This window comes from Falco cherrug, chromosome 4 (assembly GCF_023634085.1).
Source record: "Falco cherrug isolate bFalChe1 chromosome 4, bFalChe1.pri, whole genome shotgun sequence".
Classification (NCBI taxonomy): domain Eukaryota; kingdom Metazoa; phylum Chordata; class Aves; order Falconiformes; family Falconidae; genus Falco; species Falco cherrug.
Window position 1 is genome coordinate 1,011,209 of NC_073700.1, and position 20,656 is coordinate 1,031,864.

A 20,656-nucleotide genomic window follows, 5' to 3' on the forward strand; every position below is an offset into this window, starting at 1 on the left:
TTTTCTTTTTTTCCCCCCCTCCTCTTGAACAAAACATGCTGCTCAAGGTAAAGTTGCATAAGATGTTTTTTGGTAAGGCACAGGCTGACTTCCACAGATGTTGGGTGGCATATCCAATTCTCCATCCCCTCACTTAATCAGAATGCTGCTCCAATTGCTGGTCTTAAAAGCTGCAGTAATCACAACTTGTTCGTCTTTATCGACTCTGTAGGGTACAATTATCCATTATAAGTTGCAGCAGAACATTTCTTTTTAATTATTAACAGGCAGCCCTGGCAAGTGCATTAAGTAGGTGTGATGCTGGAGGGAAGAAAAGCTATCCCTTCTCTTAGTTAAAAAGAAAATCTTCGTCGAGCAGTGAAACCTCAAGGTTTAGTTGAAATGAGCACAGTTCTTGGTGGAAAACTTGCTGTAGTGTTGAGTGAGAAGCTTCCAGCTCCCTGTTCTGCCTCACAACCTATTCTGAAAGTGGCCAAAACAGAGAAGGGTAAAAAGGTGAGTGGATGTTACCTGACCACCTGGGAATAACTAGCGCAGTCACTGGCCTTGCCCAAACGAGCAACGAGTACTTACCTTCCACTCCTGACTCACAGAACTACGCCGTGCGGTTGTGCGCCATACACTGAAATCAAACACTCGGCTGCAGTTTTTTCATCCCCTTCTCAGGGCAGGGCCTCCCGTCACGTACAAACAGGAGCACCTGTCTGCCTCCTGCCAGCGTAGCTGCAAGGCAGCCTACACGCTGCAAACCGCACGGGCGAGAGGCCCAGTGCTGCTCCCAGCACCGGGCACGCACCAGCAGGGTGGCCAGGGCTCTCAGCAGCCGCCACGCCACCTGCAGCCGAACCGCAGAGTGGATGTTCTGGGGCATCTTTAAACAAAACCACTGCCTGGCATTAGCAGCGCCTTCCAGCTCCCACACAGCACGGGGAGGACGCGGTGCCACGCTGCCCACCACCCTGCCGAGAAGGCAAGGCTGGCAGGCAAACCAGCAAGTCAGAGCTGAACCCACAGGCGCTGTGCAACGTCCATCGGGCAGCTCAGGGGTCCCTAGGGGCTGCACGCTCAGAAATCTCACTCCTCGTTTACTTTAACCTTCTTATCGCAGCCAGGCCACTAGCTGCACCCAGCTGCTCGCAGGCCCAGCTCCTCGGGGGCACAGAGCACCGCTTTTGCATGGGTGCCAGAGGAATGCATGGCTACAACTCACAGCCATAAACAGAGACAGGATTTGTATTTCATTTTTTAATAAATACACTTTACATTAAAGAAAAAGGCCTTCAATTTGCAGTTTCCACACAGAGGGCAAGAGGGAGGGGGGAACAAAAATTTAAAAATGTGAACCACAAAAGGGCAGAGGGGAGAAAGAGGGCTCAAACTTCAATCCCAGATCCCCACTGTCTTCAAGAATACCAGGCTCTTTGACTAGGCCAAACCAAGATTTCAGCCTCCCACTACAGCTGGTATCACAGTGAGAATCTCCACTTTAAACAGCCCGTACGCTCAGTTACCAACACCCCCCGGGCTCCTCCCTGGAGGACAGAAGCGTCTGAAACATACTGGCGCACTAGCAGGTGTTAACACCTGTTGCTTTCTTTTTAAAAATAAAATCATATTTAAAATAAAAATATTCTCACTCCTCAACAATATTAGAAACCATGTTCCTCTTATTTCATTTAGTAGTTGCATAAAAATGCCTCTTCTTTTAATTTTAAACCATTTTTCTCCCCCAAACCTACCCCATGGTAACAAGGTACTACAGGAATACAAAGTTCATCCCCTCTTTACTAGAACACCTGCCCCTTTTTTTTTTTTTTTTTCTGTTTTATATAAAACTATTTCTGTTCTTTAGGAAAGAACTTTATACAAAGAAAATATATTGTGAAATATTTTCAGAAGTTTCCTTGAAGAGGAGAGTCATCTCAGCCTAAAATAAAATAGAAAAAAAAAGGCAGAGAGAAAAGAGGCCTAACCCCAGGTCTCCTTACTGTAGAGCCTCAGACTTAACCCCGAGCCTCAAACTGACTCAAACCAACACAGCGGATGGGCTGGAGTTCCTCAGGCTTTCCCAGGAGAAAAAGGGTTGGGGTGCTCAAAATCGGTTTCCAATTTGGTCTCCGGTCTTCTGCTGGGAAGGGAGCATCTCCTCCTGCCAACACCCCGCCTGGCAGTCACTACTCACTCATTCAGAGACAGGATTATGTCATCCTCCAGGTCTGAGTTATCTGAGCTGTCAGCTGCAAAGGAGACACAAGGTTATGTTTGGTTTGTGGAAGAACCCAGCTGTCAGAGCTGCCAAGCAGGCAATGCACTCACAGTTACAGAAGATGGCTACCAGCTGCCTGAGACCAGGGCTTCCCAGCAGCAGCAGAGGCAGCCTGCACCATTAGTGCATCTCAAATCAATCAAAAGCAGTTAGCAAACCTGCACCAGAGCTTTCTTACCCTGGTTGAAACAGAATGTCAAGAGGAGAGCAGCCCTAGCAAGGGCAGCTTCTATTAGCTGGCAGGTTTTTTTCTCACGACAAGATGGGGAAGACACCAGCAGTAAGTTAGCTGCACCTGAGCTGCCTGCACAACTTCTGTGCACATCTAAGTGCAAGAGCTCGTCACACCGGGGGCTGGACAGATCTGGCAGCCACTCCTCACAGCTGTTACCCGAAAGCAAGCTTGATGGTTACACCAACCTGATGTGGTGAAATACGGCCTCTGTATAATGTGCACGGGGCTAATTCATTATGCAATGAGTGAGAGCCACTTTCTCAGTACTGGGTCCTTACTGGCCTGGCACTCCAGGAGACCTCCCCACTGAGGGGAAAGCAATCCATACACTCACAGCTAGAACCTTCCTCTAGCAACCTGAAGGTTTCTGTAATGAATTTAACTATGTGGCACTCATTAAAGGTGACCTGAAAATTGTACTTTTCCTGGTTTTCTTCACTTGGGTATAGAATGAAGACACGAAACAATTTGCCAGAAGCAGTCACACGCATGCGCGTGCACACACACACACCCTGCTTTTTATCTTAAAACATAAGATCTCTTCCTCCCTCAGTTGTGCAAGAGGGAAGTGGTAGCAGCTCTGGCAGCAAGAGGTCTCCTGCCTTACCTTACAGGTGACGTTGGCTCTTTTTCTTTTGTGAATTCATTGGATGCTGCAGTTAACTAGGTGTTAAAAAAGTTTAAAAACAAAAAACAAAAACAAAAGACACCAAGACTTCATCTTTAGCCATTTCAGTTACAATGGATCTCTAAAATCCTGTCAAAGTAAGCAAGGCCTTCTGGAAGGTTCACCCCTTCTCAGATGCTTTCCTTAGGGAAAAACAAAAAAATCACAGGCAAGCAAGCAGAGGGCACAAACCCTTTACCCCAACCCTCCTCCTTGAAGGTCAGCCAGCTGCCCATCCACTGCGATCAGCAAGGAACACTCTAGTTTCACCATCCATCGTACCGAGCCTGAGCTGAAGGGCCATCAGTGCTCCCAGAACAGCTACAGCCATGTAAGGGGAGTTGGAAAACATCAACCAGTGCTGCAGCAGCTATGCTTAAGCACTAGAGGAAAAAAAGCACAAGTGAGGTAACAATCCAGAAACTCTGGAGAAGAAGAGGAGCTGAGAAAGTTGTTGGGTTTTGTTTTGTGGCAGGTTTTTAGTGGTTGGGGTTTTTTAGAACATTAGAGGAAAGCTTTGAAAAGGGTTCTCTTTAACTCTTTATTCTCTAGTCCACCACACAACCTTCCAGCTTTGAGCTCCATGCCTACAAGCAAACCTGACTGAAGTTAACTGCTTGGCAGAAGCTTATGGACCTGCCTGGAAGCTGCCATTTTCGATTACAGAAGAGGAAACAAGAGCCTACCATGCTTCTGGTCAGATTTCCATATATTTCTTCCACCTTATGTCACACGTGCATTTCAAAAAGGACAGCCCACTGGCATGGGAACAAGCTCTTGAAATGCATAAGCTGCTTTGGGCAAGACAAACAGATCTATCCTCCCCAAGGTGGTGACAAAGGAGGATGAACACAGATTTCCACTTAAAAGGTTCTCCATGGATTATTCCTGAAAAGGAACCAAAACCTCTTCCAAAGCACCAGGAACCAAAGCCACTGGCAACCCTGTCTCAGCTGTTCTCGGAGTTACTCTGTTTTGAAGCACACCTACTTCACATTATGGGGGTTCATCCAAACTACGGTGAGGGTCTGCAATAGGAAGCATTCTAAATACAACACTATGCCTCAGACCTGTACTTTGCAACAGTGCCAGTGCCCTTACAACTTTTAATTCTGGAGCAGAGTATGAGCAAAGGAGAGGGAAATTTTAATTGTTCTTGCTGGGTGAGAAACAAAAGCAAGCCAGATGAAGTTGCAGTCACAGAGAAGAAGCCACAGAGCCCCGCTCATCAAACCCTGTGCAATGACCGCACATGCATTGGCCTAGCAGAGCTGCACTGCCTGCCTGAAGTTCCCAAAGATGCTGCTGAGCCACCTAACAGCCACAGGATGGGCTAGCTGCAGCTCCACAGCCATACCAGATCCAAGTTCTGATCAAGTGGTTCTATCTGTAAATGGCATACAGATGTGGCCACTCCATAATGCATAGTGCTCTGCAGAGCACACTTGAAATAACTAAGTGTCAAGTAGCACCTGGTTTTGTTAAAGGAAAAGTTACTGAAATGGCCCAAATTCTGGCCCTTTGACAATTCAAGTTACAGTACTCTGGGTTCTCTCTTACTAGCTTCTGGCCCTGCGCTGAGGAAACAGAAGTGGAGTAGTGTTCAAGAAGGTTCTGCCAGCTACTGGGACAGACCTAAAGTTACCTGCCATCCCAAAAACATTGAACTGCCATATGCTATTAATGAATTTGAGCAATGTCAATGTCCTATATGCCCCTGCATTGCACACCTACTACCTTCAAAAGAACAGAAGACTGACTCCACACAATAACTCTGGCATCCTGATGCGGCCACATCCTTAAAAATGACTGAGCTACGTTCTAATAGAAAACACACAAATGAGCCTGCCAGCCACATTAGCGCCAAAACAGAGGCTTGGCATGCTTAATCCTCCAGTGCATTGGCAGAGAAGATTGATTCCCACCTCAGCTCTCACATTAATCTCCTATCACTGCAGGAATTCAAACACCTTGCACACTGTAATTACACATCCTTACCAACCTTTTCACTTAAAGTAACTACGTTACACCTACTTTACAGCTTGGAAATTAAAAAGAACTAAGTTGGCTTGGCTGCACATACAATAAGCACAATAATCGTGCTGCAAAAAAAGGAAACAGAATCCGGTGCAGCAAATCCCAAGCCTGACACTATCCTTACGTACTTTCTCTTTCTTGTGAAACCTTTTTCCAAATTGCTACGTAAAAAGTTCAGACCTTTCTTTCTTATATACACACAAACGCACGCATGCGCGCACACACACACACAACATTAATCTTTCAAATCACTCTATGGAATGCCAGAAAACAATTTAAATTTTATCCCAAAAGTTAAGTTAGCTTCAGAACAGTCTAAAAAAAGGAGTGAAGTTGGAAATGCTATATTGTTTTTGCACTTTAAGCAATTAGAAAAGAAAAAGAATAGCACCAAGGACCAAAAATGCTTCTCCATCCTTAAAACTACAAATAAGGCAGAGAAGATGGGTGAGGTAACAGTTCAACCAGTGTCCCATTGAAAGGCAGGACCAGCAAGCAATCAGACAAAGCTTCTTCATGTGGAGCTTCTTGGCCTGCCAAGTCCTCACACACATACCTGGGAGCACCTGAAGAAAGGAGATACCTTCCTTTCCAGAGCTGTTTTTACCAACAGATTATTCTGAGACTCCACAGGTGAACATGCATGATGACTTAGTGTCCTGACAAATATGCAACAAGCACAAGGTCACCTGTGGTCACCAAGCTGGGCACACACTTACTATCTCCAAGAATCAGCTCAACTTCCTCATCAGCATCAGAATCTTCATCTTCACCCTCATCTCCCTCTTCCAGGAGGTTGGCAAGCTCCTCATCATCGGAGGGAGAAAAATCATTTTCTCCATCCTCACCAGCATTCTCATTGTTCTCATCCTCCTCCAGCTCAGCCTCCAGCAGCTGGTCTGTATCTAGTTCATCGAGGTCATCTGTATCATCATCATCTTCATCATCATCTTCTTCCTCTTGCTCTTCTTCCTCCTATAAAGACAGCAAAAATAGTCCGTTGCAGACATTAAAAAAAAATGTAAAATGGAGTAACTGAAGATATGCCATATACATATGAAGATACAAAGAACATACCTATGGTTTTCACTTCTCCCCATATCCAGACATCACATATTATAAACACTTTGCCTCCACAACTAGAGGACGTGACACATGCTATGTTATTTGCAGGCCTGCAAAGTCTGATCTGCAAAATGCTGGTGCAACACAGGCACCAATGCCTCAAGCTCCTCCAATACTGGCCATCAACACGTGTCGCCACAGTGCACTCTTGAGAAGGACATGCAATAAGACCCATTAACCCACGGCTCTGTTGCTAGTTTTGTACAAACTGCTTTAGCTTCAACTGGACCAAAACCTCTACTTTGCATCAAACAGCATGCATGTTCAATCTCTCAGCCATTCCTTATTTAGATTAGATGTAAAATGTAGGGAAGGTTACCGTAAGCCTAAACTACTCCCTGAATCACTCAGCTTCAGATGATAGAACTACTTAAAGCAGCTCAGAAGCCTCATCTTTGGCATTTACCTGCAGATCAAGATCCTTCTCATTCAAACTGTAAGAATCTGCATTCAATAAAGCAACTGAATTCCTCATTGTACAGATCAAATCCAGAAATCTGTGCCTAGTGGATAAAACTGAGTGGGAAGAAGTTGTTACAGTCTATCTTTTTTCCAGACAAATGAGAGGCCAAAAGTGCCATGACAAGCCAAGCTCCAGGAAGTCTCCAAGGCTCAAAGAAAGGGTTCAATATACCCGCACCTCTTGGTCACACCCTTTTTCTATAACAGAACACTCTCTTGTGGCAGGAAGGCAGCTCTCCAGTCATCCAGTCTTAATTGCCCCTTTGTTTCGAGAGCAGAACACATTTTGCAAAATTACGAAGCTCTAAAGATAGGTATCTAACATAACCCACTTCAAGGACTAGTTTGGTCCTCAAGCTCACCACACTCACACTGTGCTCTTCACACTGCTGCATTTTCAGATCTAAAAGGGCAGAGGAAAACCACCTTCCTGTCATCTCCCCAGCCTACTTTTTCTTCAGTCAGTACTATACAAAAAAAAGAATCCACCACACCCCTGCAAATCCAACATCTGTCCCAGGCAAAAGAAACAAGGAATGCCAAAAAGCCTGGGCAAATTTTATTGTTTCTTCACTGGCAAAAGGCAGCCAAGTCTCTACGGACCAGAAGCGCTGTGTTATTTAAATAGAGATTACAGTATAAAAACATTGGCTTGCTACATACAGTTTTCTTTCTGAAAGAGCTTACAGTAAATATAAAACTAAAACAACCTGTATTAAAGCCTACGTTTATAGTAGGCAATCACAAATGTTACTGTAGTCAATGCGTCCTCAAGTAAATATTGTTTTTGGAATTGCATACACACTGGAAGAGGAAATACCTTACTTGCAGTTCACAGTTTTGATCTGCAGTGCCATATATTGAGTATAATTTTCCATAAAATAGCTTGAATATAAAAGCTTTTGCTATAATAACTTCTACTTTTGTTCTATGCAGTATCTGCAGAGATACCAATGTCTTAAACTTTATTATTCTATTCAGAGTGGAAAAAAATATTAAAAACTGAAAAGGCAGGAGAGTTTATTACCCTTTTTTAGTCTCTAAAAAACTCTGAAGCTGGAAAGGAGGAGATCAATTCATTTAAAAAGCTCAAAAAAATTAAGCCAAGTTTTTCAGTGCCCAGAGACAGACACACAACCATAGACACTAGGAAAAAAGTGTATTGTCTACAAGATTCAATTAGAGTTCATGTAGTAGAAGCCTAAAGGATTCTGAAATGAGATAGATACCTTCCATTTTCAAATCTGTGGAATTTCTGAAAGCATTTTTTCCTAAATAGTTGGCCCACAATGACTTAAAAGAAAATGTCAAAACTACTGAATTTTATTATGTTTCATGTTTAACGTATTTACTGGAAACTGAAACGCTGTTTTATCTACATTTTCATTCAAGCTTAAGGCAAGGCATATATCATCCTTCAAATATAGGATGAAATGAAATATAGTTGTATAAAGTTAAAAAATTCTCCTGGCTGACAAGAATAAAAACCAAGTTACACAGAAAGGGTGTATATTTATCTGAAAATTAACATTAACTTTGAAGGATTATACCAACCAGTGAGGAAAGTGTCCTCTGTGAAAATACAAATTGCAACAGAAGACCAGAGAATTGAAGTGTTTCCACCTTTCCAGCTTAAATTACTTAATCTGAAATAGGCGATTAGAATCGGGCCATGTTCATTTAAAAAACACCTAAGAACAGTAAGATGAAATCTGAATTATACCTGTCCTTGGTAAACCAGAAAACAGTGTGAAAACCACGCTACAAGAAGTCAGGTGTGCATGTGGCAAGAGAGCGTGACAAGGTGCAGCGCACTTCGTTACCAAGCTGAACGATGGACACAGAGCACAGTTGAAGAGGACTGCTCTTAATTAGTGAGAAGCCTGTACCTTATATTTTAAAGAACAAAACCAGGATCCTGGAAACTGTGATGCTTCTGCTAAGTAACAGGCAAATTAATTCTTGATTAGCTACTGAACCATCTCCAAATACAAACACTGCAGGCACACTGCAATACGCCAGCCTGGAAACACAAGGCTTGCACATATGTGGTGAGATCTCTTTCAAGCAAGCACATGGAGCTTCTGCACCCAAAACCAACCTGTGGGACATACAGCTGAGAAAGGTGGGAGAAAATACCACGTGGAGTCTAACACCATCATATGGAAGTAATATCCAGTCTGTTAAAGGATTCTAGGATGCATCCTTATCAGATACCATAACCGTCTCACATAAGGATCCATTTACAGATAAAAAATGGCATGCCTTCCCCAATAACTCATACAAGCATATTAAATAAGAGTGAAAAAAATCCTTGTGCAATGTCACAAGGGAAGACAGGCAGAACAGTTACTCCAAAACCATGTCTAGGTTTGTGAGGGAAAAACCTGCAAAAGCAAGCTCCTACCTGCTCATCAGTAGTTTCCAAAAGCTTTGGGCAATGACACAGATGCTGCTAGAAGAAAGAATCAGCATGCATATCTATGCAAAAGCAGCACGCATCTGTGCAAGCATGCACCTGTGCTTATCTTCCTCATTGGAGTAAAATGATCCACAGAACCCATGGACCAGCACGTTCCACATGACTTAAACAGCATCAAGGAATTGTTTTAGCCATCACTAACTCCTTTAGATGCCTGAAGATATTCTTCTGTTTGGGTTGATCTCTAAAAGCTTAGATCAGAACTCAAAACGGTTCATGCAGTCCTCACATTCCTCCTCTGCTTCCTTAGAAGCTATTCTCTTCACTGTCCAACAGAAGCCACTTCACAGCTGCCAGTTATCTTTGCAGAAGGCACGAGGGTAGTGTTACAGAACCACAAACTGACCATCTCATAACCTTCCATCCGTAAAAGATTTTACATCACTACCAGCACGCTGACTCACTGCCTGGTATTTCTGTGTGCCTACTCTACAGCCAGGTGCACTATCATTACAATACAGACAGACCAAAACCCTGGCTTCTTAGATAGTTCATGTAAGACCACAAACAATCCCAACCTGAGGCTATGATGGAGAAAAAAAAATTAAAAAAATCTACTGTTCCCTTTTAAATAGAGTAGGCAACACTCAGAGGGACATAAGGGAGCCCAGCTTTTGAATTAAGGATGCCACACTGCTACCCGTTTTATTTACACTGAGTCAGGTATATTCATTGCTTGCAGATACCTAAATTTAGGATTAACTTAAGGGAGCTTTACCTTGACAGATGCCAAGAGTAGAACAGTTTAAAGTAGAGTACCCATTGACCCCTAATGAGACTCAAAATTGTAATTATATAGATATGTATTAATTTTATTACATATCATAGTGGATACAAATACTAGTGGGTTTGTGTTATCTTCACAATGCCTCACCAGCATCACTGCTCTTCAACTCCAGCATACACAGATGTCACTACGTAACAGCTGAAATGCAGACAGCATGATAGTATCAACATACCTGGATGGCTGCCTCTTTCTGCTCTTCAAAAACACTGTACCATAAGAGTATCACAATAAAGGAATTTTAATTTAGGAAACACCCACCTTGTTTCATACACAAAATGGCTTCCTGGCCCCACTTCTCTGCACAAATACAGTGCTGATTGCACCACAGTTAATGCAAAAAGGCTGCAAAAGTAAGGTAACGAACAAAGACAATGCTGACAATTTAAAGTGAACACAAGAACGAAACCCCAGTTACAAGGGGATAGCCAAAAAGGGGGCTGCAACCTTAGTGCAGAATGCTATCCACAGATGTAAGCAGGGTGCCCGCACAGGGACAGGCCCCAGCTGAACACAGAAATTGTTTGACTCAAAGAGTTAATTTGGCTCAAGTAATAAAGACTAGTTTAGGCTGACAAAGACCATCAATACAAAGGGTTTGTACCCATTTAAATCAAAATTCGTTTTAACTAATGTGAGGCAGTAATGTACAGTACCATCATTTCTATATTTTAGACAAGTATAAAGGATGCAGGAACTATCAATTCTTCTAGAGTAAGACTGCAGAACGGGACAATTTAAGTGTGCATCTTAAGAGAAATCTCTCAACACTCACTAACTCACCAAAATTCACTAATTCACTTGCACAGTAACACATAAATAGCTTCAACACACAGTCTATGACCCTGGAACTACCTCGAGAATGATGAAGAGGGCAAAAGTGATTCACATCAGCTTTTTAACATGCCTGCATACAGGCAGATTTACAGAGATGTAGAAGTAGTACAAGAAAAGCTGGACATTAACAGAATCAGAAAAGTTGATCACATAGCAAAGGATTATCTCAAGAGTATCTCAAAGCATGTTACTGGTACCTTAAGATCACACACTAATAGTGGAGTTATGTAAAGATTCAGAAAGCCATGTAGATTTAGTTCAATCAATTTATCATTTGTAACTACAAAGGAAAAAAATAAACATCCCCTAAAGAAATGGCACATGTAGGGGTGGCAGCACTGTAACAAAAAAATGCTTGACCTAATTCTTCATGTGCCCGTATTTACAGCCTGTTCGGAACTTGGTGAGTACCCTTTGCTCATTCAAGCGTTACACATTTTCTTCCATGTTGTTCTTTGATGTATGTTTGCATGCACCTCAGACTTTCATCACACAACAGACTCTCTTCCTGTTCCCCTTTACCCATTCATTTTGCACATACAGAATTCAGAAAATTTGTCTTTTTGGGTAGTACAGGTTATTGATACTTAATTAATTCACTCGTGTTCACCTCTCAAAAAAGATCCAAAGGCTCAGGGAAAACCCAGCCTTTCACTTAGAATCACGCGATCATTTAGTTTGGAAAAGACCTTTGAGATCATCAAGTCCAACCACTGCCAAGTCCACCACGAAGCCATGTCCCTCAGCACCGCATCTACACATTTTTTTTAAACACCTCCAGGGATTGTGATTCCACCGCCTCCCTGGGCAGCCTGTTCTGATACTTGACCACCCTTTCCGTGAAGAAAATTTTCCCAATATCCAATCTAAACCTCCCATGCTGTAACTTTGAGGCTGTTTCCTCGTCTGATGCAAAATACATGCTAACTAGGCAGAACTTTGGGATTTTTCTTCTTTATTTAACATATTTCTGGACTATATTTTAACATTAAATCAGTGTATGTCCAGGAAGTATGGCTTACAGCACTGCAGATCTGCAGTATCTAAAAATATGTCAGCTTACTTTATAAGCTCTCTTAAGACTTTTTATAGTTTTCTTACATGTCAACACCTCTCATCTGCAGATGCTTTCCAGCAAGAGTCCCTTCCTCTGAAAACACAATCACTATTGCACCTCTGCTTGAATCATACCATAAGTTAATACTCTTTATTTTCATCTACGAGGCTGCCTTTTCTCTACCTGAGAAAGTTAATCAAATGTCAGGGAAGTTTTCCCACTTGATTTCAAGTCTTTCAGCTCATATGTAATTCTCTTCTGGCTATTTGTAGCCAAGTCTAATCATCTGCTGGTAAGCATCTGCTTCTACAAACTGTTTATTTTCTCTAGTCAATGTTGGTTTTTTTGTGAAGAAACTTAAGTTTCCCAGAGTATCATTGCTTTGGTCAATTTATTTGCTATTGCAAGAAACCACCTACTAGTTCACTTCTCCCTCTCTTTCACACACCCCCACCCACCCACAGTTTCTCCTAGAGAAAAGCAAACTCATCTTTATTAATCTGGTCTCCTCCAAATTACCAGTATTAGTTTAATTACTACCTATTTCCAACATGGGAAGGGGTTTCGCTTTAATAAAAAAGAACATATGATTGTTGTTCAAATACAAGTTCACTGAGGAATATTTCACTCCACGGGAATGTCTCTCCTTGTTTTAGTAATTTATCTTTCTCCACAGACAATCCTCTTGTTATATTCTGACAATTGTTCTCTTTGCTTCCAAAGCGTCTGTGTAGCACCTTGTACTTTCTGATCCTTCACTATGCAATTCTCAGGAATGACAAAGTGACAATGTCTGGTTTTCAGTCATTTATGAGTTTCTATCCAATTCCTTCCACCCACCCTACTTCTTAACACTCCCTGAACAATGTGCAGTGGAAAAAGCTGAAACATAGCAAACAGTACTTCTAGGGGGTCAAGCATGCAAGGAATTTTATGTCCTAGATTACCTAGTCTCCATCCTTCCCCTCAGATAGCAAGTCCAAACTCATTTCTTACTATCACACCGTTAAATTCATTCAAAGTATCAATCTCACACTGCAGGGCTACACCTACTTTTACTTTCTTGGCTACTTCAGTGTTAGAATATCCACTTCTTCATAGCCATTAATAAGGTCACAGAGCTAAAAATGTAGAAGCCTGGGAATGCACAGAAGTTACTATATGTAGCAAGCAACAAATCTTACCATAGGCTTCTGTGCAGATGTAGATATATGCAGATTTAACACAGGAAACAGCACACAGCATACAGTATGTCACAGAGGCAAAACATGGAGTGAAGAAATAAAAAAGCAGTTATTCTCTTAGTCTATGTAAGTAGGTTTAGCTTGTCTAACAATGACTGCTTACCTGTGATGAACGAAAAAGCATCCATGACACAGAAAAATATAAATGTTCAAGCAACTGGGCCTCTGTTGGATTGGCATGTTCAGTTGGGACTCTTCTGACCAATACTCTAGTTTTGCCTATGAAATGTTTCCATTTTAATGTGACTGTGTGTACCTGATGATAATCAGTCTAACTCCAGAGTCCCTGTCCTCTCTAAGGTATGTGCAAGTCATCATTTTGCAGTTGATATGTTCCTTAATGCTAGGGATAAAAGTGTTTTAACGTGACTATTATATTCTCTATGCTATAGGGCTCAGAAATGAGTCCAGAACTAGGTGCAATTTCTGAATTTGCTTCCTTCCACTCACTGATCTCACACTCACTCACAAGAATAAGCCAAATCCTTTAATTGCATGACAAAAAATAGTAAAAGGAATTTCAAAATTTGGCAGGTAAATGAACCTCCCTCTAGGGACTAGAATTTTTCCCTATATTTTCTCAAGCTTCCGACTGACGTTTCTCATCACAGCTGAGGCAGCTTTTATCTTCTTGGATCCCAACTACTCTGGGAATTTTAGAAAGACATATTAGGTGAGAGAAAGCCAACCTTTGCTTTCTGTCACAGAACAGCCAGAATATGCTTTTATCTCTGCTGCAACTGGTTTTTTCCATAATATTAAGTCTAGCCTGAAAGCTCCAATTACTTTTCCCTTTCCAAGAATTTCCTTTGTTTGCACTGACAGCAAGTAAAACTAGATTCTGAAACAGCAGAATAGGCTGAAGCAGTCACAGTTATTTGTCTGCTATCTTAAAAATGTGGTTAGAAGTACAGGTACTGGGAATTTATTTATTTAATTTTTAATACCTGTTTTGGAGTATGTCTGTTCAAGAGATTTATCTATTATGTAAACAGGTCTTTGATGGAAACCACTCTTTACTAAGCCTCCCTGGCTGCAGCTAAGTTCAAAGATTCCTATTAAGGTGTGTAATAAACATGTATATTATTATCAATTGAGATATTCACCTGAAAATACTTGTTTCCAGCTATTATCTCATAAACCATTTCATCTTGAGCAAGATTTTGAAAGAAACCGTATCTTCAAATATTACAGGAACGGCTCCTGAAAAGCAAAGGGTCCCTGATGACATAAATCATTCTAGGCAGCTTGTAGTGACAAAGCACTACTATGGTCTGATGGTTCTCAAATACATGTGCCAATATGGATTAAGGTTTGTGGGGTTTTTCCTCAGCAAGTAAGCATCTGCACGAAAACAAACCTAAATCAAACCAACAGCAATGAAAATACAGTGGAATTGCTGTTGCAGGCATATAGGGGGAGAGTCCTAAAACAAAAGCAGAAACTGGGATCACAAATGACCACATAGAAAGCTAAGGAAAAACATTCTCCATCGTGGATAAACCACATGTTAGAATAGTGATTGTCTTTTGACTCTTTATTGCTTATCTCCAAAGCTTTCATTTCACATCACCTAAAATTTTCTAAACCAATGCAAAAAGACAAATTACACACCTACCATCACCATTTCGATAGCCCAGAAGCACTGCAGGATAATTAACAGTTCTTCAGTTCTGGCAAAAGAAGTAGAACACACTTTATAGGACAGGGACAGCTAGGTGAAGCAATCTGCTGCTGAAGCCATAAATCTCTCTGAACATGACAACAACTGAGAATGCTATTTGAGCCTCGCAGATGCAACATCATACACATGTACCACAGAGAGAAAAACAGCCCTCAAAGAAATAATATGGAAAGAAAAACTAAAATAAAGAGGTAAAAATGCACAGACTGAAAATCCTTTAACCCGCTCAGAAGATCACACCATTCAGACTTAAGTTTCAGTTTGGAGTCTACTCTGTGGTTAGCTAGTTCCCTTGGCTTTAGCCTTTCTGATCACTTAATATTTCTGAAGTCTCTTTTCTAGCCTGTAGCAACTGTCATCTGCCACTTCCAGGCCAGATCAGTACGTCCGCTTTCCTTTGCGCCATTTCCTCTGAAATTCCTGGTCTGCCTTAATACATAAGGCAGTAATTACCGAGTGAAACGGGGATACTAATAAACCAAGAAAGGGAAATAAATAAGAATTAAGCAAGCTAACAACCAAAAGATGGTCCAGCATCTGTACCAGTAGCTCAGAAACCCATCTTATTTTTTTTAAGTCTAACTCTGAAGGAGTATCAAAAAAGCGGCTAATAAAGGAGGAGGAGCAGGAGAACCTTGCTGCAGGACTGAAGAATAGGAAACTGCTTATTTCCCCACAGACAGATCACAGTTTTGCAAATACTTGTGAGTGAAACTGTCAGTCACAGATGGACCCATTTAGGTACTCATCCAGCAGTGAAATCATCCACAAAACTCATGAAAATTCAAGGCAGAAAGACAGTATTTTTAGAGTAAAACATCCAACAACAACAAAAAAGGCTCACAAACTCTTGCTAAGAGTGTTACATCTTCACTTTCCCTCAGTTATCACCGTAACTGGAGCAGACCACTGAATATCAATATCCATTTAGCACTTTTTCTGTTTAACAAGGCTTGACAATTCTGGATTACTGGCCAGAACTAGGAAAAGGCAGTTTTCCAGAGATCTCATTCAAAAGGCTACTGTAACAGTCAAGGAAGAACCCAGCTGCAGTGGTGCTATTCTCAAATATATATATATTCTCAAAACCATAAACATTTACTGCAGCAATACCATGTACTAATAAGCTAGCTAAGTCAGCCTGATCATTTAATTTGAGGGTAATTTATGTAACAGATGATTTTACAAGGTTTGGTTTGAGAAAGTGGGAGTAATATAGTTTTTTGTTTCTACACTTAAATGAGAGAAGGAACTGAAAGGTATCTGTAGGCCAAATACCCCTGTTTGGTTCATTTTACAGACTCTCAGTCTTCTGCTTTTTAAATATCTGTCACAGAGTTATCAGTTGACATTTGTCAAAACTGCCATCATGGAACGTCAAAATTTAAAAGTAAAACGTGTCAGGCAGATATTTTTCTCCACAGTTCTTAACTTGTCTCAAGCACATTTTTTAAATTTTAAAATTTCATTCTGCATCACATGACTTCCAAGCAAGGCTTGCCCACCAAAAGTGCTCCTGTTTGAGTACTTACTACTTTCTGTATAGGTAAAAAACTGTACTCGTTGACCCATGTAGATCACATACAAAAATAGATAGATACATAAAGTCAAGGTGCAAGGACAGAGAGGGCAAACAGATGAATATCTGCTCTAAAAATCCGGACCAAAGAGATACCAGGTTAATGTTGATTCACATGGATTTACCCCCACACCACTTTAATGAAAAAGATCAAACAGCATCTTCTTTTAGCCAGAACGTGTTTTAGAATATCTGTGAGAAGTCCCAACAAGTTTAAAAGTTTATTTTCGATTTTTCAAAGCCCAAATCACAGAAACTAACTAGGCAAGCAGTGAATACCCATATAAGTGCGAGCATATGTATACACAGAAAACTCCTCTGTTCATTAGGAAACAAATTACTCTTGATGGCCTTAACAGACAAGTGTGCCAGAGAGATTCAGTCTTTATTCTGGAAAACCTCCACTCATTCTAGCTCAATGCTGGATGTCTCTGGAGACAAAAGCTGTATTTTGTAAGCCTAAGACTAGAACAACCTGGAGGAACAGCAGTGAATAGCTAGGGGTCAGAGCGCAAGTGGTTTAGTTTGTTTTGCTAAATATATATAGATTGAACTGAATTTGGGTTTATAAGTGTTGTTTATAGTAAAACCAAATCTCTCTTACTAAAGAAACTTGATTGTAACCACTCCTAAAAATTACTGTCTAGGATCTATACACCCCAGAAGTGATGACCATAAAAAGCAGTAATTACACAGTATCAACTAGTCACTCTTAGCCTGCAAATTGATCCCGGAGCAGCTTTGTTTGAATACTCCACAAGCTTTACAGAAAAGTTTTTAGCATACTTAAAATCTACCTGGGGCCACCTCCACTTGTAAGACAGGAAGCGTCCCCAGTCATGTTTGATGGATGATAGATACCTTATCTCTGCTTGGTACCTAGTGTTACAGCCTGGAACCAACAGCATCCAGACTGCATCTTCTTGTACAAATACACATCTCCACTTAAGTCAACACTTACCAGCGAGATTGCAAAACAGTGTCTTGATAGCTGCTAGTTAATCATTGTACAAAGCAAAATCAATTTCTGCTACAAACTATGTTTTGAGATTTGATAAAGAAGAAATGGATAAGCTTACTCAATGTGAACAAAAACAGCGGAAGCAAAAAAAACCAGAAACTACTACCTGAGCCACTGGGAAAGCAGAAACACTTTGAAAGGAACAGTAATTCCCCCTACTTTATTGCTTCTAAGGAATTCTACTCTTCACCCATCCTAACAGTTCCTAAACTGAATCCATCCGATCTAGGGGCAGAAACAGTGACCTGCACTTTCGTAAGAATGCCAAAACTTCAGCTGCAACCTGGTAGCACATTGAGAGGACAGGACAGCAAAGCACATACACAAAACAGAACTACTGCTTTATGTTCAGAATTACAGTGAAATTGTAATAGCAACTATCTGCAAAGAATATTATTCTTTCCTGGGATCTGCTATCCAGTCTTCTGAACTAGAAACTGTAAGTTCTAACCTAGCAACAGGAAGATTCAGAGACAAAGGGTATCAGAAACCCAGCTTTCCACACAGTCTGGGAAAAAAACCCACCAATATATTACCTTCTGGCATTCTTTGGAAAAAGGTCAAGTCAGCTTTTCTCACAGGAGATACAAATATGTGATTTACTACAATGCAGACACCAAAGAGCAGAGAATAATGCATTTAAAATCTTTAGAGAATTGAAGTATAAGATCTTTGCCTGTTAAAAACAAACAAACAAAAACAACAACAAAAAAAACCCACCACCACCTGACACCCAAAAAGCTACAAATTTGTCTTTAATTCTCACTGTACTGTACTAAGTATCCTGCACTACTGTGTATTCTACCAACTGCACTGAGGGACACTTATTGCAGTTAACTCTTTTGTCAAGTTGCCAGAGATCGAATGGCTGATCTGAGAAGGAAAACCAACACATCCCAATGCAGACCTACAGGTTTCTTTAAAATTCTTAAAACATTTTGCTGTGTAGAAGTCCTGTGCAGTTTCACTGCATTAGTCAGAAGTTGTGCCACATTCAGAAATTGGTGACAAGTTATGCCCACATATGAGACTTGGAATTGAAAAAAGGAAAACCTCAAACACTACTGTCTTTACTGGATGTAGAGATATTTTTAAAAACCCAAGCAGAACAAAAAGAAAAGTTTCTGATCAAGATTGAAACGCTTAGGAAAATAAATAAACAAACTATAAATTATCATGTTGGTTTACAGTGCACAAAGTGACTGCTCACACAAGTTCCACACAGATAGTCTTAGTTTACATTGGCAGTAAAGTGATCTACTTCACATTAGGTGAGACCAAATGAGGCATTTGTACTTTATGGGTAATAAATGAACACCTGTAGCCTCTCACATGTAGATGGCTAACAGCTGCTGTTGAATAACCAAGTTAATGCTATACTTCTCACCTGATCTTCTTCTTCATCCTCTTCATCTTCTGCCAAACGCTGCCTGCCCACTTCATACAGTCTGCAAACTGTATCCATGTTCATGGCATCCATGCTCCCCTGATTCTGAAGAGGAGATGCCAACACAGCAGTTAGCCCCAGGAAATAAGCTCAACATTTGTATTCAATGCTATATCTGATCTCAATCACAAAACATTACCAAATCCTTCCCTCCTATCTACTAGCAGCAGTACAACTAGCACTAAAAAAAAAAAAAAAAAAAAAAAGTCTTTTTGGTTTCAAGGACCAGCCCAGGAGTGGTGCAAATATCTATTTTTTGCTTCTGTCATCCACAAGTTACACTCTTACTAGTAGACTTCACACCACCTTTACTGGATCCTTAACATGCTTGGGGTTAGTTCTCACTAACCGCACACCACTTCCTTTCAAATTTGCCCTCCTATCATATTATTGAACCATATGCCTTGAGACAGTGCTAAAAGCCATCATATAGCAAGAGTTCCGGAAGACAGCAGTCTGACACCCCAGAAACCACTGCTGCCACATGCCCTGAAGTAACATTTCCAGTGACTTCTGTAAAAGAAACTTTTCATATCTTGGCCTCACAACCTTGACAACTCCAACTTCAGCAGTTAAACATGAAGCCTGCCCTACTACAAACTCTTGACTTGCTTTTTGCAGTCTGTAAAGATCAGTGATTCACAGATGTTTTGGTCAATATTTGGTTTTAAATTAGTCACTACATGCACATAGTCAGGAGGTTCAAGAAATTGGGTATTGACAATGTATTATTGGGCAAAGAAACAGACCCATTAGTTTAAGTTTACTTCTGCCCTAACAAACCAGAAGTTTCACTCAGTAATTTCTGCTTCAAATCCTTAGCTTCTGGGATTTTGCTAGGAAGACAAGTGAAAAAGGAACAACAAGAGTGATTCACAGAAAAGCTCCATGGGAAGCCCCAGGAAGACTGCATTTCCCAGTTATTTGATACAATGCACAAATTTTAATAGGAAATTATTGCTACAAATAGGAAAAAAATTCATTTCTCTTTATGCTTACGAGAAGAAAACCTCTGCACATTTTAAAAGGGGCAGTGCCTGAAGAAGAGACACAAACGTGTTTGGAAGTTTAAGGAATCAGAGGCAGAAAAACAAGACTGCTGTGGGTGCACAACAGAAAACTAACAGCATCTCTGCATCAAAACATCACCACTGCTTAGGACATGAATTGTGTCCTGTTCTACTGCCGACTCCCTCTGGTACCGTGGCTGAGTCCTTACAGCACACCTGTATGGACATAGGAACTCTAGAATCATCACTTCTGAAGGTTTTAAAAAAACAAACCAAAAACAACAACAAAAAACCAACCAAGAAGCACTGCACTCAAACCACTGCTACAGAGACCAGAGTTCATTCTTAGCTCCTTTACCTCAATGACAGCCAAATAGCAGTCCTTGCTGTCTGTGCACAAGTCAAAGATATTCCGCTTTACATCTATGGTGGCTGGAAAACATCACAACACAAACTCAGTGGTTAATTGCATATTATTTATTGCTTGCTGACAGAAAAGATCTAACAATGTATGTCTAAAAGCAGGTAAAAAAATGTTGGGACAAGAAACAACAGCTGAAATAAAAGGGAAATCACCATTTATAACTAATTCAATCTGTAATAAAGAACAGAATGTTGGAGACTGTCATAAAAAATAGCCAGGTAAGATCTTAACCTGCTCTGCACAGTGTCTTCTCTCTTGATAATATGTTTATTTGCTTCTTTAAGCACAGTAAACA

General features: G+C 40.9%; 1 protein-coding gene across 4 annotated transcripts in view; it reads right to left on the reverse strand.

Annotated features, from left to right (window-relative positions):
• Positions 1–1,217: 1,217 nt before the first annotated feature.
• The window catches only part of DCAF1 (DDB1 and CUL4 associated factor 1), a 53,943-nt gene continuing 34,504 nt past the window's right edge, over positions 1,218–20,656 (reverse strand). Inside the window, exons 21-25 of one of the 4 annotated variants that reach the window (XM_055709465.1) lie at positions 20,296–20,369; positions 18,868–18,972; positions 5,925–6,180; positions 3,109–3,164; positions 1,218–2,237 (exon numbers count right to left, since the gene is read on the reverse strand). In XM_055709465.1, the coding sequence (XP_055565440.1) occupies positions 3,145–3,164; positions 5,925–6,180; positions 18,868–18,972; positions 20,296–20,369 (455 nt within the window). In that variant the 3' untranslated portion in view covers positions 1,218–2,237; positions 3,109–3,144. Of the gene's footprint in view, positions 3,165–5,924; positions 6,181–18,016; positions 18,083–18,867; positions 18,973–20,295; positions 20,370–20,656 lie in introns of those variants that run through there. The other 3 variants (XM_055709463.1, XM_055709464.1, XR_008732094.1) reach the window with 3 other exon arrangements.